The sequence below is a fragment of the Candoia aspera genome, chromosome 17 (assembly GCF_035149785.1).
Source record: "Candoia aspera isolate rCanAsp1 chromosome 17, rCanAsp1.hap2, whole genome shotgun sequence".
Taxonomy (NCBI): Eukaryota; Metazoa; Chordata; class Lepidosauria; order Squamata; family Boidae; genus Candoia; species Candoia aspera.
Genome location: NC_086169.1, coordinates 5,470,180 through 5,490,081, shown reverse-complemented (window position 1 = coordinate 5,490,081; position 19,902 = coordinate 5,470,180). Strand labels below are relative to the sequence as shown.

The 19,902-nt window shown below is 48.2% G+C and overlaps 1 protein-coding gene across 1 annotated transcript; it reads right to left on the bottom strand.

The window, feature by feature from the left end:
* Positions 1-1,252: 1,252 nt before the first annotated feature.
* Positions 1,253-19,796, bottom strand: ATL3 (atlastin GTPase 3). Its single transcript, XM_063316599.1, has 12 exons — positions 19,530-19,796; positions 17,940-18,083; positions 17,721-17,825; positions 16,278-16,328; positions 16,142-16,198; positions 14,007-14,099; positions 13,023-13,161; positions 11,618-11,745; positions 10,803-10,859; positions 9,922-9,993; positions 3,448-3,897; positions 1,253-1,634 (listed from the first exon to the last, which is right to left on the bottom strand). The coding sequence occupies exons 1-12, from the start codon at positions 19,779-19,781 to the stop codon at positions 1,560-1,562; spliced, it is 1,623 nt and encodes a 540-aa protein (XP_063172669.1). The 5' UTR covers positions 19,782-19,796; the 3' UTR covers positions 1,253-1,559.
* Between the last annotated feature and the right edge of the window lie 106 nt (positions 19,797-19,902).

Genomic DNA, 19,902 nt, shown 5'->3' with positions numbered 1-19,902 from the left:
CAGGAGAAAACAAGCTGCACCTTGAGCTTAGAAGCTTGTGGTTTTCAGAAATGTGGCAGCTTCTCACATAAATAAAAGAGAGGTAGAGGGCAAAAATTATCTTAAGAAAACAGGCTTGCAGTGAAAAGAAAAGCCACCAGAGGGTGGTCATGAGAATACACACAGCAAAGAATTCTGCATGTTCCCCAGAATTTTTCCTCTCCCCCATCAAACAGGCCAGAAAACCGAAAACGGTGCTTTGCAATCGAAAGAGCCAGGCTCATAGGCAGCAGCAAGAATAAGGCAAAAAGGCCAGAGAAGGCACCTTGCAGAATGCACAAAGCTATTACACCATCCAGAGAAGGCCATGGGGATCGAGCAAGGCTAGCAGGTCTCAAAGCTCGGAGCAGAAAAAGAATTTTTGGTGCAACGTCTAGCCAGGTAAGGTTCCCGAGCAGGGCAGGGGGGAAGAGAGTGGGTCTGGGAGGCACCCTGGGCTTTGGGCTTGCCAGCCACCAAGCACACCCCGTGGAGAGTTTTTAACCAACCTGGGGCCGGTTCGGTGGGCTGCAAAGCAAAGGAGGGAAAGGGAGAGGAATTTAAACAGCGTGACTCGGAATAGAAAAACGGGCTTCAAACACTCATGCAGAAACGAGACCGAGAGTCTGATTCGCCCTCCACAGATTGGGGAAAGGGGGGGGGTCCCCATACCAGCACAATACAGACGTGTCTACAGCTGCCGAGCAGGATGTTTACAGACACACACACACCGGATCGGTGCTTTGACCGCCCAGGGAAAGCTTCAGCTTCTGAAAGACACAACGGAGCGTCTGGGCTGACGTTGCCCGCACGGCTCACCCCAATCCAGACTGAGATGCCAGCGGGGCCCTGCCTGAGCATGAAGGGACCCCACCGCACCAGACTAGGCAAATGCAAGAACCAAGCTGATCCAAGCACCAGCCAGGACAGGGAGAGATCCTAAGATGCGAGCCGAGCTGTGGAACGAACTGGCACTTCCGTTCCTCCCAACCTGAACTTCCTGAGACGGGCTTCTAAGGCAGGGGGGCCACTTTCTTGGCCCCTGCAGGCCCACGGGCACTGTCCAGCTTTGAAAAGGCACGCCAAAAAAAAAAAAGCAGCTTTCCTTATTTTTTTTGGCTGGGCCCAGCAGACCTCAACAGACCCCTTTGATGATTTTCCAGGCAGGGCAAAACTCTCGCCAAACGAAGGGCTTGATAAATGAAGTGCTCTGAGTTTGACGCTGGGGGGCGGGGGGGGGGGACTGGCCTCTTGCTCTTGAGCTGTCAAGTTGGTTTCCCTCTTCGTCTCTGAAGGCACTAACCGGTACGGAAATGGCTTTAAAGCGGCTGTGTTGTCTCCTTGTTAAAGTGCAAAAGATTCTCCTTGGAGGGAGGAAGATAAAAACACGGGGAAGGGGCCGTAAAAGAAAGATGAGCGGGAAGGGGGGGAACAGATCCCGACTCAGACGCTCGGAGTTGTTGTCTATGAAGCTTGGCAAAGCGATTTCTGGATTGGAAAGCCGGTCTCCGGTGCTTCCACCAACATTTCGGGACTCGGACTCATTTGGCCTTTTTGTCTGTTGGTGCCCTCTGGGTTGAGGGGCCCAAGACTCCTGTTCTCTGGACGGGGGCATTCTGAAGGCAAGAAGAGGTGGAAAATGCTCAAGTCAGGGAAACAGCCAACACTGACCAACCTCTAAGACAGTGTTTCTCAACCCTGGGGGCTTGAAGGTGGGTGGACTTCAGCTCCCAGAGTTCCCCAGCCAGCCTAGAAAGACTGCTTTAAGATCTGGGTCTAAACCCCACCCACCAAGTCTTCCAGCAGAATCCCATTTCCTTACTATTTCTCTCCTTCCCCGTCTGTCAGCACCTCTTAACTCAAACACACGTTCTCCTGAGGCTGCACAGCCATCACGCAAACCCAGGAAAACACAACTTCTTTCAAGGAGTCGCTGACTCGCAGTTGTAACTTATGGGGTTTTTTTTCCCTCCTCTGTAAATTACATTGCTGGCAAAGAACAGTGGGAGGAAAACCAAGGGTGGGTTTTTTTTTTTTGCACGGAAGGATTCCTGTGTTTGCTTTCAATTGCAAACACAGACCCATTTTCCAGGGCAGTGCATGTACTTAGAGGCACCATGTTCCTTAGTTTCCAGCATTTTGCATTTGGGGATTTCAGGGTTCTTGCGGGGGGGTGGGGGGAGCCTTAAAGGTTTAAGGCAGGGTTTCTCAACCAGGGTTCCGTGGTACCCTAGGGCTCTGCGAGAGGTCCCTGGGGGTTCCTTAAAGGTAAAGGTAAAAGTTTCCCTTGCCATTAAGTCCAGCCGTGTCCAACTCTAGGGAGCAGTGCTCATCTCCGTTTCAAAGCCGAAGAGCCGGCGTTTGTCCGAAGACACTTCCATGGTGATGTGGCTGGCATGACTAAACAGAATGCCATTACCTGCCCGCCGAAGCGGTACCTATTAATCTACTCACATTTGCATGTTTTTGAACTGCTAGGTTGGCAGGAGCTGGGACTAGCAACGGGAGCTCATCCCGTCACGCGGATTCACAATTTATTAAAAAAATTATTTCAAATTCGTGCAACTTCACATTAAAGAGGTAAGCTTCATCTGTTATTTTCAGTTTAAGAACACTGTTAATGCATATACAGGCCTACCTTCATTTTAAAGAAATTTTATTTCTTTCTGAAATAGAAGATATTGCACATGTCTTATTTAATTGCCAACTATATGCCCCAGCAAGGGCGCAGCACCTTCAGACATTACTTGACAGAACCATATACTGGGACTGCAACGAAAGACACTGTTACTTTCTCCAGGGCACAAATACATATCTGGTCAATAGAACTATTAAGTTTATAGTTAGGGCTGTCCAACTGAGAACACAATTTATAGAACACATGGGGGTGGCATGTAAAGGTGATGAACTCACCTAGAGTCACATTGTTTTGTATTTTATTGTTTTATTACATCTTGCATTTTTATCTTACTATTTTATCTCTATTTTACCCTACTGTATTTTATCGCATTTTATCATAACATAGTATATTTTATCTTACTGTATGTTATCTGTTTTATGGTATTACATTCTATATTTTATATTTTAAAGTGGCTGATGCCCAACCTATTGACATGGTCAACTGACTAATTGATAAAGTTATATTCTACATTCTATATATACAGGCCTACCCATGAAACGAATATAATAATTTGGTAACTTCTGGCCTCTACTTGAGCCTGATTGTGCAGGGGTTCCCCGAGGCCTGGGAAATATTTCCAGGGTTCCTCCAGGGTCAAAAGGTTGAGAAAGGCTGATTTAAGGGGTCCAACTCCTGCCAAGGGCATTTCTGCATCCCGAGCCGGGTGCCGACACAAGATTGTCCAGGGAAGAGGACTGCAATGTTCCCCCACCCGGGACGGCTAGGCCACCCGGTCACCAGATCCATACCCCATAGCCCCGTCTTATCTTCTGCAGCACGAACTCCGCTGTGGTGTCAATGATGATCCCCAGTTCGCGGTATTCGCCCGAATATCGGATGTAGCCCCAGGCTACGAGGGACAGCAGCAAAAGCCCCACTGCGAAGTTGCAGAGCTGGGCGGCGGTGCTCAGTCCGATGTACTCGGTGATCCCCGAACAAAGGTAGAGCACCACGATGAGGCTGAAGATGGTGGCGGGGGTCCGGAAGGTATTGAAGATATTCTTGCTCTGGTTGTGCTTGGCAAGGTCTTCAAAGAGCTCATTCAGTTCCTTCGTCAGCTCATCCTCGTAGCGCTGGCTGAACTCCCGGCCGCCCATCTTCTTGATGCGCCGGAAGTGCTCCAACGCCAGGGTGCTGTGCTCCCGGTGCTTCTCCTCCAGCACCTCGGGTGCAACGTAGGGCTTGTCTCCACCACAGATCTGGAGGGAGGGAGGGAGGGTTAAGATTTCAGGCTGTCATGTTCACTGATTCAATGTAGTTCATACATCGTAACGTTTCACATGCCATGGCGCTGACGTGCGTTTCTGTTTGGGAGGGAGCTGCAGTGAGACCTTGTGCCAAGCTCTGTATGTGAAATCAGGACAGTGGAATGTGTTTGGGTCGTGTTCTCTGTTCAAGGCCTTTTCCCGCAGACCATCAGAGACCGTTAGGAGCACCTGGGATTGTGGACTTGAGAAGACTCTATGGGGGGAGGGATTTCATTTGCACCAAGGGTTTTTAGTTTGAATTTGGCTTTCATCATTCTCAGCTTTCTCTGTGATCCTGCATACTATTCTTTAATAAATCAGATATCTTTGAATTCCTGCTCATGAGTCTGATGGTGTTTTAGAATAGGCAACCATTACATTAGAGGGAGTAAATGTAGAGGCAGTGAAAGACTTTGTATTTCTAGGTGCGAAGATGACTGCAGATGCTGACTGCAGCCAGGAAATCAGAAGACGCTTAATCCTTGGGAGAAGAGCAACGACAAATCTTGATAAAATAGTTAAGGGCAGAGACATCACACTGACAACAAAGGTCCGCATAGTTAAAGCAATGGTGTTCCCCGTAGTAACATATGGCTGCGAGAGCTGGACCATAAGGAAGGCTGAGCGAAGGAAGATCGATGCTTTTGAACTGTGGTGTTGGAGGAAAATCCTGAGAGTGCCTTGGACTGCCAGAAGATCAAACCAGTCCATACTCCAGGAATTAAATCCAGAGTGCTCACTTGAGGGAATGATATTAAGGCAAAACTGAAATACTTTGGCCACATAATGAGAAGACAGGACACCCTGGAGAAGATGCTGATGCTGGGGAGAGTGGAAGGCAAAAGGAAGAGGGGCCGACCAAGGGCAAGGTGGATGGATGATATTCTAGAGGTGATGGACTCATCCCTGGGGGAGCTGGGGGTGTTGACGACCGACAGGAAGTTGTGGCGTGGGCTGGTCCATGAGGTCATGAAGAGTCAGAAGCGACTAAATGAATAAACAACAACACAACCATTACATAAAGCTGAAAATCCCAAAGTTGTACCGTTAGCTCCTACCAAGATCAGTCTCTTGTGAGGAAAAATAGTTAACGATGGCTGAGTCAAAATCCATGACCAGGGGACTCGAGGAGACAGCTAGCTTGATGCCCAAGTCGGCGGTCAAGAGCGGAGAACTGAATCTCACCCCAGAACCTTCAGAATCCCAAGACCTGTCAAGGGAGGAATCGAGTTCCAATTCTGATGCAGAGGAATCTGACAACGGGGAAGAGCCAAAGCAACCGGCACCCAGCGAATTGCTCGCAGAGTTGATCGCCTTGGATGAAGTGGGGGAACCCCAACCAGGGACGTCAGGGACGTCCTGGAAGTATCGGTTCCTGCTAACCCCAGACAAAGAATCTACTACGGTGTCAACTGAGAGGAAACCGGGCACGCGAAGGAGAGGGGACTCTCGAACCCCTGAGAGACTAAGAGTGGTGGAAGCCAAAATAGAATCGATGGAGTACATGTTGGAAAACCTGTCTTTGTCACTGGAGGGGCAGGGGAGGTGCGGAGGAGATCCCAGCTTCCCGCAACCATCCCCCATTCTCCCATCCAGACCGCTGGCGGAGCGGGGCCGGAGACAGCTCCGGGATGGATCTCCACCCCGCAGAGCCCGGCCATCGGTATCCCCACCCCGAAAAGGGAAAGCTACTGTAACCTGGGGCCCAACCACTCAAGTGACTGCTGGTTCCACTCCAACCGGAGGCGGAGTGAGAGACTTTTCTGTCAAGTTTGATGGGGATCCAACAAAGTCATCTTTTTTAACTATTGCTAGAAGTTATATGAGGCAGTTTGGGGCATGCTTCCCTTCCGAAGAGGCTAAAATAACTGCCATGGCCACCAAGTTGAAGGGCCGAGCGGCTGACTGGTATGTTCAGTTAAGTGATGCTGACTCCCCTGCACTTGATTATTTCGATGATTTCATGTGGGCATTAAAGCTGCATTTTGAAGATCCTCTGGCCAAGGCAAGAGCTAAGAAGGCGCTGAAGGATCTCACCCAGGGCCAAATGTCAGTAGCTGATTACGCCCTAGAGTTTAAAGCTCTGGCTGGGAAAATCACTGACTGGTCTGAGTCCACTCTAATAGAGTGTTTTAAAGAGGGACTCAACCGGGACGTCCTGCGTTGGGTGTTGTGTTGTGTAGAGACGACACCGAGTCATCGTACGACTGGATCTGTCTGGCAGGCAAGGCTGAGCACGCTCAGCATACCTTTATGCAAACTAGAAAATCTGAAAAACCACCCACCACCATGAGAGGACCCCGAAATGCTGCGACTGCTGCCTGGCCAAGCTATAGAGCCTGGGATGAGGAGAGAGATCGGCGCTACGTGAGGGGTCAGTGTCTCCAATGCGGAAAGGAGGGCCATCGAGCAGCTGATTGCCCAAAAGCCAAGGCTGGAGATCAAGCGGGGAAGCCGCCAGCCAAATCGCCCCCCCCCTTCGGGGTGAATGACAGCAGCCAAAGGGACAGCCGACGCTGAAGAAGTAATCTACTTCTCGGGAGAGGCTGAAGATGACTCTAAGGAGCCGGTGGGAAACGCCAGCCACCTGCCATGAAGAGCACCAGCAGGCAGGTGGAAGAGGATGGGCGCGAAGATGCTATGGTGAGTGCTGACTGTCCCATGTTAGCAGTAAAAGTGAAATTCAGTTCCTGCAAAAAAACTACAGAGGTATCTGTACAGAGGTAACCAGAGATCTGGTTGCTGCTTTGGACCTGCCTAGTTTCCCCCTCCAGCAGCCTTCACACAGTTGGATGGTTCAACAGCGGGGGGGGGGGGGGGCGGCGGCCGGCAACCCATTTCACTGGAACTGTGGCAATGCAAATGGGCAGCCACCGTGAGACTTTGAAATTTGTTGGAGCACCTGCTGGCAATCCCTTGGTAATCCTGGGGATCCCATGGTTGACCTATCGAAGCCCCTATATAAACTGGGAGCACAGAACTGTGACTTTTAAGGATGGATTTTATCAAGCTCCTACGGCGGAGATAGTTGCACGTGCGGGGGTTGGAAGGGCAGCGATCGCCACGCCACGCCCTGACTTGCCACATTTAGAAGGCTTGCCTGCTCAATACCAAGAATTTGCAGACGTATTTGGGGAGATGGAGGCAGATCAGTTACCCCCCCCACCGGAAAACTGACTGTGCAATAGAGTTGGTCCCCAATGCTCAATTGCCCAAGCCAAAAATTTATCCGATGACTCAGAAGGAGCTCGAGGCATTACGGGACTTCATTGACAAAAATCTGTCAAGGGGGTTTATTGAACCTACTAATTCCCCAGTTGGGGCTCCTGTGTTATTCTGGGAAAAGATGGCACGCTTCGACTCTGTACGGACTATCGAGGGTTAAATTCCGTCTCTATTGTCAACAAGTACCCTCTCCTGCTCATGAAGGACATGTTAGCTCATTTGTCAAAGGGCAAGATTTTCTCCAAGCTCGATCTTCGCGAAGCCTACTTCCGCATTCGCATAAAAGCTGGGGATGAGTGGAAAACTGCTTTTAATTGCCCACTAGGATCGTTTCAATACAAAGTCCTTCCTTTTGGGTTGGCAGGGGCGCCCGGAGTCTATGCAATTGATTAATGAAGTATTACATGATTATTTGTTTAAAGGGGTTCTGGTTTATTTAGATGATGTTCTCATTTACACTGAAACCGAGGAGGAAAACGAACGCCTCCTCAGACAGGTGTTACGCAAACTTAGAGATGCCAGACTCTATGCCAAACTTTCCAAATGTGAGTTTCACAAAACCCAACTTGACTATCTGGGCTATTGAGTGTCTGCCCAGGGTATAGAAATGGACCCTGCAAAAATTCAGGCAATTCTAAGTTGGGAACGTCCCCACACCCGAAGGCAATTACAAAGTTTCCTACGGTTCAGTAATTTCTATCGGCAATTTATCCAGGGGTTCGCTGAAATTACTCTGCCCCTCACTGATTTACTCCGTACCAAGGGCTTGGGGGAGACACGCAAAGTAAAAAACCCTGGGGCAGTGCTGAATTGGACGCCTGAATGCCAAGCAGCATTTGAGAAATTAAAAACCCTTTTCACTGCTGAGCCTATTCTACAGCACCCTGATCCTGAGCGCCCCTTTGTGGTCCAAGTTGATGCTTCTGACTCCTCTATTGGGGCTATTTTGTTACAAAGAGATTCAGAAAATCGCTTAAAACCCTGCGCTTATCTATCCAGGAAATTTTCTGAAACAGAACGCCGTTGGCATGTTTGGGAAAAAGAGGAGTTTGCTGTGAAAGCAGCTTTAGAAACCTGGCGCCATCTCCTTGAAAGTGCTAAATGCCCTTTTGAGGTTTGGACCGATCACAGGAATTTGGAAGCCCTCCGCACCCCACGACGTCTCAGCCCTAAACAGATTCGCTGGGCTCAATTTTTCAGTCGCTTTAACTTCCAGTTAAAATTTATTCCGGGAAAGAAAAACTTTCTGGCCGATGCTTTGTCACGTTTACCTCAGGACCTTGACCAGGTGGCAGATGTGCTTGGGACTGTTCTCACTGAACCACAACTGGGCTTGGTTGCTGTCACCCGGAGCCAGACCCGTGCGCAGGCGGCCCTGCCCCCAGCACAGTCTGGGAAGCGGAAGGTGCAAGTTCCTTGTCAGTTACAGAAGGGCTTTCTCCAGGCACTGAAATCTGACACTTGGTTGTTAGCTAATAGGGACACTGTTTCTTTTGAAAACGGTCTGGCATGGGTGGAACACCGCCTTTATGTGCCTGAAACTTTAAGAGCTGGTGTTTTGCAGCGTTCCCAAGATGACAAACTTGCTGGACACTTTGGTTTTGTCAAAACCTTGCATTTGGTTCGCCGTCAATTTTGGTGGCCAACCTTAAGACGCGATGTAAAAGACTATGTTACTTCCTGTCCTGTCTGTGCCATGTCAAAACGAAGAGGAGGGAAACCACAGGGGCTTCTGCAGCCAGTGGCCAGCCCATCCCGCCCCTGGGATGAGATTTCTATGGATTTTATGGTGGACCTACCTCCCAGTCAGAAGAAAACTGTCATTTGGGTTGTAAAAGATTTTTTCTTTTACACATACTATTTACACATACTGCATACTATTCTTTAATAAATCAGATATCTTTGAATTCCTGCTCATGAGCCTGATGGTGTTTTAGAATAGGCAACCATTACACAGGCACTGTGAAGCAGCCTGGGAGAGCCAGTCTGGTGTCATGGTTAAGGCACTGGGCTAGAAGCCGGGTGGCTGGGAGTTCTAGTCCCGCCTTAGGCACGAAGCCAGCTGGATGACCTTGGGCCAGTCCCTCTCTCTCAGCCCTGGGAAGGAGGAGGCAATGGCAAACCCCTTCCAAAAATGATGCCAAAAAAACTGCAGGGACTTGTCCAGGCAGTTGCCAGGAGTCAAGATTGATAGATAGGGGGAAGGGGAAGGGAAAAAGAAAAAGAAAGGAAGGGAAAGGAAAGGAAAGGAAAGGAAAGGAAAGGAAAGGAAAGGAAAGGAAAGGAAAGGAAAGGAAGGAAGGAAGGAAGGAAGGAAGGAAGGAAGGAAGGAAGGAAGGAGGGAGAAAAAAAAGAAAAAAGAAAAAAGAAAGGAAAAGCAAAGCAAAGCAAAAGAAGGGAAGGGAAGGGAAGGGAAGGGAAGGGAAGGGAAGGGAAGGGAAGGGAAGGGAAGGGAAGGGAAGGGAAGGGGAGTCAGTTTGCAGCTGTGGTTAAAAGCACCATGCTAGAAACCTGGAGACCATGAGTTCTATACTCCCATCTTAAGCCCAAGGCCATCTGGATGACTTTGGGCCAGTCCCTCTCTCTCAGCCCTAGGAAGGAGGCAGCAATGGGAAACCCCTTCTGAAAACGTTGCCAGGAAAACTGCAGGGACTTGCCTACACCGTCCTCAGGAGTCAAGAGTGACTCACAGGCAGCCCAACTGACGGCAAACACTGGGTCACTTCCCCAGGCCACCCCCAGCCCCCTCACCTTTTCCATGCTGTTGTAATACAGGTCTTTGGCAGAGGCAACAGCGGCCAGATTGTTGGCTTCCGCAGTGGCCTGCAAGGGGAAAAAAGCAACATCAGAAACATAAGCAGCCGGACTAGTCCCCCTGCCCCCCTCCACTGAGTTTTAGGAGAACTGTAAAAAACTGGAGCACTAAGGGAGTCTTGGAAGACAGGTGGGTGTTAAGGTGGGAGCCCCATCAGTTTCCCTGTACAGTTCTGTAATTTTATTTGCTATTGCTTGTTGCTCTTCTGCTACACTGCCTTACTATTTCTTTGTACTCCAGGAAGGGAGCGTAAACTGCTCAGAGCCTCTCTGGACTGCAGCAGCAGCACATAAGCCCCAGTAAGTGAATAAACAGAGTAACTAAAAAGTCCAGTTCACTGCTCCATGCTCTCATTCCTCAAAAGAGTATTGTATTGTACTGATTTATACTTTCTCCCAACTGGCAGAAGTGACTCTGGGTCAGAAGCATGAAAGCAAAGGAACTTAACAACAACACAACAAACGCCAAAACAAGGAAGTGAGGCCAACTGCTGCGTATTCAGTTCAACAGCTTTCATTTTTGGACAGGCTCTGGCCCCAGGCCCGGGGGAAGAACCAAGTCTTTGGGGCTCATGGAAGCCACCAGCGTCAGGGCCATCCCCCTAAGTCAGGCATTACAACAGGGAGTTGTGCCTCCTTGACGAATGGACCCAAAGCGCGTCTGTTCTGCTGGATCTCTGGGATCCAGCTGGGAGGACATGCTTCAGACCCCACGGAGTGAACAGAGGCAACCGGAGACGGTTCTTGAATTGACCAGCGCCTCGAATCGTACCCAGAAGTCAAAGATTTCGGCTCTTTTGTTTCCAGACTAAACTCACCAGCAGCATGGACTTTGGGTGTGGCAGGTCCTCCCCCTGATAGATCTTGATATAAGCCTGGAGTGAAGGGAAGGAAGGACTTGTGAACAACAACGATAACATGGTACTTTTTTTTTTTAAAGGCACCGTTGTCTTCATCCGTTTACACGGCTTTCCGTTCAGTTCCAAAATAGCTATGCATCCGAAGCCGAGTTAAAAAGCAAAGCGCCCTCTGCACTAGAGGCGGGTAGAAGTAGGAGCTGCCAATCAGATCAATAAATATGATTTGCAATAGAATAGAGCAGCACGGGGGGCGGGGACGGCTCTTCCGTGGTTCCAGCCAGCCATGTAGTTTCTGAGATGTTCCATTCTGTTCCATCACCTGCTCAGCATGCATGGACCGTTGACCATCCTGATCTTTCATCCACCCTTGGATATTTTATTTATTTATTTATTTACTTACTTAATTTATTAGATTTATATCTCACCTCTTTTGGACAGGAGCTGAAGATGACACACATAATGCTCCCTCTTCCTATTTCCCCCCCACCCCACAACCACCCGGTGAAGCAGGTTGGGCCAAAAGGGAGGGACTGTGACCCCAAGCCCCCCCAGGGAGTTTCTGTGGCTGAGGGGGGCCAGTATCTGGGTCTCCCCACGCCTGGTGCAGCACCTGCACCATTAGCCCACCCTCCCTCTTGGGCTCAGTGGGAGAGGCCAAGAATGTGGGTCCCTCCTTGCTTAGCCTCTTAACCACCAGACCTCAATATTTTTTCTTTATTTACTTCCCCCTTGCTGAAAGGGGGGAAAAAAAAACCCAGTGTGATGAAACATACCTTGAAATATTCCAACAAGCCTCGACAGGTAACTTTCGAGCCGTTGATCTCCTTTTCTAAGAGCTGACTGGGATCCAGGACAAACGGGATCAACTGTTTCAGCTGATCTTTGAATTCCTCTGCTATGTCTGCTCAAAAAAAGAAGGTGAAAAAGACAAAGAGGGAGAATTCAGTGGGAATAGAAGGATTCCCCACCCAAATTAATTATTTTATTGCATTATAAAATACCTATCAATAGACATTATACAATACAGGTAATAACTGAGTATGGTGGCATTTATACAATAGAAATGGTTAGCACCGTGATAGTTTGAAGCAGTGTTTTTCAAACTTGGCAACGTTAAGACATGAGGACTTCAACTCCCAGAATTCCCCAGCCAGCAGGGGGACACTAACTCCCAGAATTCCCAACTCCCAAACTTGGCAAACTTTGAAAAACATAGGTTTAGATAAATTAAACCTTTAAAGATGTGAAAAGGTTTATATCGATGTTAAATATGGTTTCCAAGATGTTAATGAACAAAAGGTTCCTTAAGTTGTACACTTAATGATGTGTATGACATTGGTAATTTTTTTTATTAGAGTAATGAAATGCAAAGGGAAGAATGTCTATATTGAACAGAAACAGTTGAATAAGACAAAAAGAAACAACTACTAAGTGTAAATAAAACATAAATAAAAACATTATGGGAATATATTTTTCCCTTTTCCTCTGTTTATTTCCCCAACCACTGACCACAACCTAGATAAATACGCTTTAAAGATTATTGTTAGCATCTATTAGAATCCGTCCAACCGTTATTTTTGATCAGTCTCATAACTTTCTTCCTAAAAAACCTATTCCAAATCTCCAAATCTCCCCTGCTGTATGATGGGTAGAAAATATGGGACCCATTCTTGCTTGAATATGGTTATTGATATATAACCATTATTATTACTAATGTTACTATGATTGATATATACTGTCAATTGTGCGACTACTGAATATTCTCCAAGTTTGGTCTCCCAATCTGGTACCATCGGCATGGCTCTTCATTTCAAAGGGGACAGAAGGAAATTGTTCATCCTTGGGCCAAGAACACCAAGCCAGCCAAAGATTAGGACTTTAGACAGATCCCACAATTCCACGTAAAATCATGCATGGTCAAGTACCGTGCACAAATGTCCCTCCAGGATATTAACTTTGATTAAAAAAAAAAAAAAAGCTTCTAGTCCTTATGTTTATACATCATTGGTAAGCCAGTAAAGTGCCTCAATCCCAGCCCCCAGGAAGTGCTTCAAATGAGACAAACAGTTCCTTGTTTGTGGGAAATACTAATAAAAATATACAAATACAAAGCTAAGTTTCGGAAGGGGGACCTTCTTTGACTCAAGGCCCAGCTCCTTCAGAAATCCAAGCCCTTACCGCTCAGACGGCCATCAAAATTTGGGCTGGTGGCCACTTTGAGGCCCGGATGGGGCAAAAGGAAGCAGGTGACGTTGGTGAAGCAGGAATGGATGTGTTTGCGGACGTTCTGGATCTCCTCATGTTGATGAGATTTCACCTTGGGGGAGAAAGACAGGAGAATTCAAAAGAGGTCAACGAAACCCAACATTGTCCTTAATATTAGTAACAGTAAAAATATAAGGATCAGCAGAACTGATAAAACCATCCTCTGGACAGTATTTCTCAACCATGGCAACTTTCAGATGCGTGGACTTCAACTCCCAGAATTCCCCAGCCAGCTTTGCTCACAAGACCATCCTATTTCAGCAGGCACCTGGAGGATGATGGGTGACACTGGGGTGTCTTTTACAGGTAGCCTTCATTGAGCTACCACAATTGGGACCAGCAACTTGGTCATTAAACAAAGCGGTTGCTAAGTGAAACCGCTTATGATCATGTGCTTACGATCTGACTTGAGCTTTCCTTTGCTTCACAGACCTGTGAAAGTCGTAAATGCGAGGACTGGTCACAAAGTTACTTTTTCATAACCATCGTAACTGTGAACGGTCCCTAAACGAGGACAACCTGTGTTAGTTTTGATCTGATTTGGTTCATCCAGGTTGGGCCTTCTGTATATTCCCAGAGGGGCTGTTTTAACAGAGCTGCTTTTAAATTGATCGTAAACCCCCTCAACCCCCAGAAACAGCGGTGTATAAACGACTGGACCATCCCACCTGTCCATCAAACCAAACCCATCCATTTGCACTCTTCAGACGCCAAGGGGGTCTAGTCCTTCCTTGCCCCCACATTATGCTCCTAGAAAACAAACCAAAAATATTCCCATCTAGAGAGAATCCTTGCTGGGGTGTCCTATGAAACCAGGCCAATTTCTCCCCTGCCCTGCCCTGCCCACCGCTTCTTGTGCAAATGCAGAAATGGGATTTTTTTTTGCATGGGATTTACCTCCAGACGTTTGTCCAGGAAATTCATGCCCCCCTCCAAGCCGTAGTTATACTCGTACGGGAAACTCCAGTCTCGCACCAGGAACATCAGGGTCTACGGGGAGAGAGGAGGCTCAGAATAAACCAGCGCACCCCCAGACTCGCCCGCTGCCAGCTGTGTTCACTCCAGGGCTGCCTGTCATGAGTGAGGATGGCCAGCAGGGGGCTCCCATCCAGGCTGTCAAGCGCATGCGTAGCACTGAGGAATTAGGTGGCCATTCAAAGAGAGACAGATCGGGACCGCCTTAACCTTTGGGGTTTATATGTCTGGGTTTTCCCACGCTTCTTCAGTTTGTTAGGATTCTCTGTTATGTAGCAGCAATAAAACATTAGAGACCTATTCCTTGTCTCAGCGTGGTTCCTGGCTGTTAGGACACTGCCCAAGGAAGTGCCACCTGTGGCAGAAATCTCCCTCTTCTGCTAGAGGAGATGAATAAAGCGTCGGCATGGTCTGGTGGGGGGGCACTGGACTAGGAGTGTAGAGACCCAGGTTTGAGTCCCACCTCAACCACCAAAGCTCCCTGGAGGACTTTGGGCCAGTCCCTCCCTCTCAGCCAAAGAGACACGGTGGTTCAGGGGTGAAGGCACTGGACTAGGAATGGGGAGACCCAGGTTCAGGTTCCCCTTAGCCAGGGTTCCTCAACCTTGGCAACTCTAAGCTGTGCAGACTTCAACTCCCAGCAAAGCTGGCTGGGGAATTCTGGGAGTTGAAGTCCGCACAGCTTAGTCAAGATTGAGGAGCCCTGCCCTTAGCCACAGAAGTCCCCTCCCTGGGGGGTCTTTGGGCAGGTCATTCTCTCTCAGCCCAGCCTACTTCACTGTCTGTCTGTCTGTCTGTCTGTCTATCTATCAGTCATATTTATTCCCCTCCCATTTCGTATTACGACTCTGGGCGGTTTACAAACAGTTAAAAATCAAAGATTAAAATATCGTTAAAATAAATACAACATAAATGTAAATACATGAATATAAAAATGCAAGATATAAAATATACAGCCCAAGTTGGTGAATACCAGTGTCATCATTGGCCCCATCAAGATGCCAACCACCCCCATGATCAACTATCCCACCTCCCACCCCAAGCAAGGTGGCACAGCCAAGTCTTAACCCCCTTTCGGAAGGCTGGGAGAGCGGGGGCCTGTCTCACCTCTGGGGGTAACTTATTCCACAGGGTGGGGGCCACGGCAGAGAAGGCCCTCCTCCCGGGCCCTGCCAATCGACAGTCTCTCATGGACAGGGTCCATAGCGTGCCCTCTCTGCCTGACCGGGTGGGACGGGTTGATGTAATGGGGGTGAGGCGGTCCCTCAGGTAACCTGGCCCCATGCCATGCAGGGCTTCAAGTGTATTGTATTGTTGTTGCAGGGGGAGGTGACACGGCTCTATCAGCTACCTTGAACGAAAGGTAGGAGACAAATCTAGCAAGTAAGCCCACATTTAAAGCCTTTGCCCATGGCATTGGCATCTGAACCAGCCACGAGGCTTGTCCTCTTGTTTATCTATCTATCTATCTATCTATCTATCTATCTATCTATCTATCTATCTATCTATCAAATTTGTCACCTCCCATCTCCTCTGACCGGAAGGACCCTGGGCAGTTTACAACATAAAACAAATATATATAATGAAATTTCAATATAAAGCACAGTATAAAACAAGTTCACAGAGCTACCAAATACAATACAATCCAGATGGCTGCGGTCTCATTCAGTCCTTGCGTAGGAGGGGCGCTTCAAGGCACTAGCCGGCCCCAAGTATGACTATTCTCCTCCCTGCCCCAAGCCCAATTTCAAGTCATCTGCAGACGATGCCCCCCTCCTTTTTTTTTTTTTAGAAAGGGGCAAAAATGTCTAAAGGCAAAATTACTCCCCTTTGCCCGGAGAAGCAAAATCAGGACGGCTCTGCTTTGATCTCAAAGCCCTTGTTTCGAACTCAAGACACTTCCCCAAATGGGAACAACGGTTTCTAATCTGGATCAGGGTACGGCAGACTCAAAGCTTTTCAGATTGGAAATGACCGCCCGCCTCCACCTCTCGCCCTGTCCTGTGGCTGTGAGTTCCACAGGTTAATTACAAACGGTGCCCCGATGCAGCGCGTACCTGGAACGGCTTAAGAAAGATTTCGTCCATGGCCAGACGTCCATATTCCGTAAACAGCTGCACAAAGAGATAAAAAGAGACACGGAAAGCTGGTTGCGTCAACAGATCGCAGACTTTACGGGGAATTCGTGCCTACCTGCAACTGCTGGAGGTCATCTTCCTGGATGTTTTGAGACAGGTTGTAAATCTGCAAAGGGAAGAATCATGTACAAAATTTAATTCTGGAGCACCGGCTTTGCAAAACTTTTGCAACGGAGATCTCTGTGTCCCCTTTAAACATCGAATGACTGATGAGGGCAGAAACCTTCTTTTTAGCTCAGATTTCCTTGGGGCTCAGGGCAGCTTTGAATCCGTGGCTGCACTGAAGAAAGGGCCCCCATTCCCCCCCTAATCTTTACTTTTTCAGAATTTGAAGAGACCGAAAACTAAATTTTCCCTTTTATGAGTCTGTATTGTATTTTTTTTTAATTGTTTTGATGCTTGTAGAGTTACTTTTTGGTTTTTTGGTGTTGTTTTCATTTTGTAGGCCACCCAGAATCACGTATGTGAGAGGGGCAGTTATATAAATCGGATGGATGGATGGATAGGCATCTCCAGGGGCTTCAAGATCTTGAAACAGGCTGTTCTGGATCTCCCTCAAATGATCTGGCTTCCAAACAGACTCGTTCCAAGTTTTCCAATCATGATTAGATTTATATCCCGCCTTTCATTCAGGAGCTCAAGATGGTGTGCGTCGTTGTTGCGAGCCGCCCAGAGTCGCTTAGATGAGATGGGGGGCCATACAAATTGATTTTTTTTTTAATCCATTCAATCGTGTCCGATTCTCGGAGACTGCCTGGACACGTCCCTGCAGTTTTCTTGGCAAGGTTTTTCAGAAGTGGGTTGCCATTGCCTCCTTCCTAGGGCTGAGAGAGAGTGGCTGGCCCAGGGTCACCCAGCTGGCTTTGTGCCCAAGGTGGGACTACCGTAGAACTCATGGTCTCCCATCTCTAGCCTGATGCCTTAACCACGATGCCAGGCTGGCTCTCACACAAATTGAATAAATTATTATTATTATTTTAATTATTATTAATTATTTAAATCATTAATTTATTATTCAAATTATTAATTTATTAATATTTATTATTAGAATTATTAAAATGATTTAAATTATTATTATTATTACAGCTGTCTCCTCCCATTCTCCCCCACAACAACCCAAGCAAGGCTGAGAGTGATGGGCTCAAAGTCCCCCAGGCAGCCTCTGGGGCCAAGGGGGGTACTCATACCTGGGTCTCCCCACTCCACATCCAGCACCTTCGTTTCATGACACTGACTCTCAAATAACCCACTCTGAACGGCCTCTTCCAGGAATCTGCACCCCTCTAATTCAGGAGTGATCCGTTCACCTCTAAGATCAATCGGACCGGGGCACGCCAGTCTTTCAACCACCATTTTGGAGTTCCTTTCAGTCTGGCACAGTGGACTTCCTGCAGTCATGCCATTCCCAGCAGGACCCCATGCTAGTTTTCCTAACATGGAAATCACGGCCATTTAAAAACGGTGGGGACTTTTAACGATCACATGGAGGGAAGCTCACCTGAACTGAGCTTGTCATGGTACTGAGGGCAAAAATGGTGGCGCAGTCTTTGACGGTGGACTGGCTGTCAAAGGCTCCCTGGGTGTCCATCAGCACAACAGCGACCTGCAAGCAAGGGACATATTTTCAAATTTCTAAAGTTCTGGAGACAGGTCTAATGATGGACATGAAGCCTTGCGTTTGACTTTCCTTCCCCACCGTTGCCAATCCTGTGTTTACCTTCTCCCCACTCGGTTTCGTCACGATGAAGACTTCGCTCCAGATCTGAATGCCGGTGGTCTCGGGGTCGGAGCCCCCCCGCCACGAAAAACCCGTCAAGGGCTCATTGTTCACCCCCAGCCAATTTGCGTCGCTCTTTTCTTTCTGCGGAAAAAGCCAGCGCTGTGTTAAGAAAGAGGCCTTCCCCCACTCAAAAAGTTTCCGAGGATCCTAAGACAGAAAATTTTCTCTGGATGTCGTGTCCTGACAGCCCCAAGCCAGATTTTTCTCAAGTAGGATTCCACCAACCAAGTGGACTACAACTCCCATCATTCCAGGCCAGCTTGCCACTGCAATCTGAGGCATTCCGAGGCCTGTTGGGTCAAACGAAGACTTTTCCCTTGGAGATGGACAGAGACCTAAAAAAAAGTAGTTTAAACTTTTTTCAAAACCCAATAGGATGAAAATAAGATTGGGGTGGGGGGCTCACCAATGCTCTGGATCAACTGACCAAGTTACTTGGCAGACGTTTGGGAATGACGAACATGTTTTGTGCACCTTTGGGAATGCGCCGCTGCAAGGCGCCGGGGCAAAAATATAAGATTTTTATTCCAGTCTCCAGTCCCTGAGTTCAAACTGTAAGTCATGAGAGCAGAATAGAAGCTTTGTATAAACAGGAAAGCTCTTATGCAACTGCTACACCATGGTATAAAATGATTGCAGATCAGCTATGACAAGCCTTAGCTTGCTAATTCCCATTCTCCAACTAGAAAGCTCTCCTGTTCTGTCCTGAAGAAAATATGCAACCACATCCAGATTCTTTGCCTATATAGTTACAATCAAGAACAAACTGGGGATGGGCATCTCATGCAAAAACCTAGGTGATCTGAATACATCTAACGTCAAAGGGGAGGAAATCCAGAGACAAAAAAGATTGTAAATTCTTTGGGGCGGTGTAATGGTATGTGGGAAAGACCTTGGGAGACAGGGTGAAGAGACACTGCCAAGGGAACGGTCGGATAAGAGGCGGCTTAGCCCGCAGCTGCATAATGGGAGGAGAAAGAGGCTCAGAAGGGACCCTCCCTCGTTTCTCAGGCTGTAAAGGAGACAGCGGGAGAACTGGACTTTCAGACTTGCAAGATTCTGTTAATGTAGCCTTACGGTAAAGTAGAATTAGCTCATCTGGTCATGTTTCCTGTCTGGTGTACCTAGTAAGGCTGACATCAGTCTTGCAAGTCTGAAAGTACAAATCTCCACTGTCTCCTTTACAGCCCGAGAAACGAGGGAGGGTCCCTTCTGAGCCTCCCTCCCCACCCATTATGCAGCTGTGGGCTAAGCCCTCTCTTATCTGACTGCTCCCTAGGCAGCATCTCTTCGCCCCATCTCCCAAGGTCTTTCTCACATACCATTACAGGCAGACACAGTTTCCTTATTCCCTTAAGAAACTCCCTCGAACCCCAGATCCACTGAATGCATAGGTACAACCACCAACATCACACAAAGTGCAACTTGCAAGTCATGGCCCCAAGAAGTGGCAACATCATCCAAACGCAGAGGCGCCTTGAATGATGCCTGGAATATTGCTTCTGTGCGATCAGCAGCCAACCTTACCTGTGTGTACAGGTAACGCAAGAGAAAGTCCAACAGGAAAGACTTGCCCTTGCGGAACGCACCGGCCACAGACACCACCACCACGTCGAGGTCACGGATGGCATCCTGCAGGAGGACTTGGCTCAGTGCCTTCTCGTCCAACTCAAAGGAATGTTCTTCTTTGTGGACCACGACAATCTGCACAGGAGCCGGCGTGGAGTCCAACATGGCATCTCCTCCTGTCCAGACCGAGAAAGGAAAACGGAAGGACATTGTTCATCAATAACTAGGCCAGCCAAGCTCCCCGCCAGTGCAAAACCCAGAAGCTGAAACGTGGCTGGTGTCAGCTGCATCTTACATCATGGAAGACAGAGACCCATTTTTTCCCCTGCTC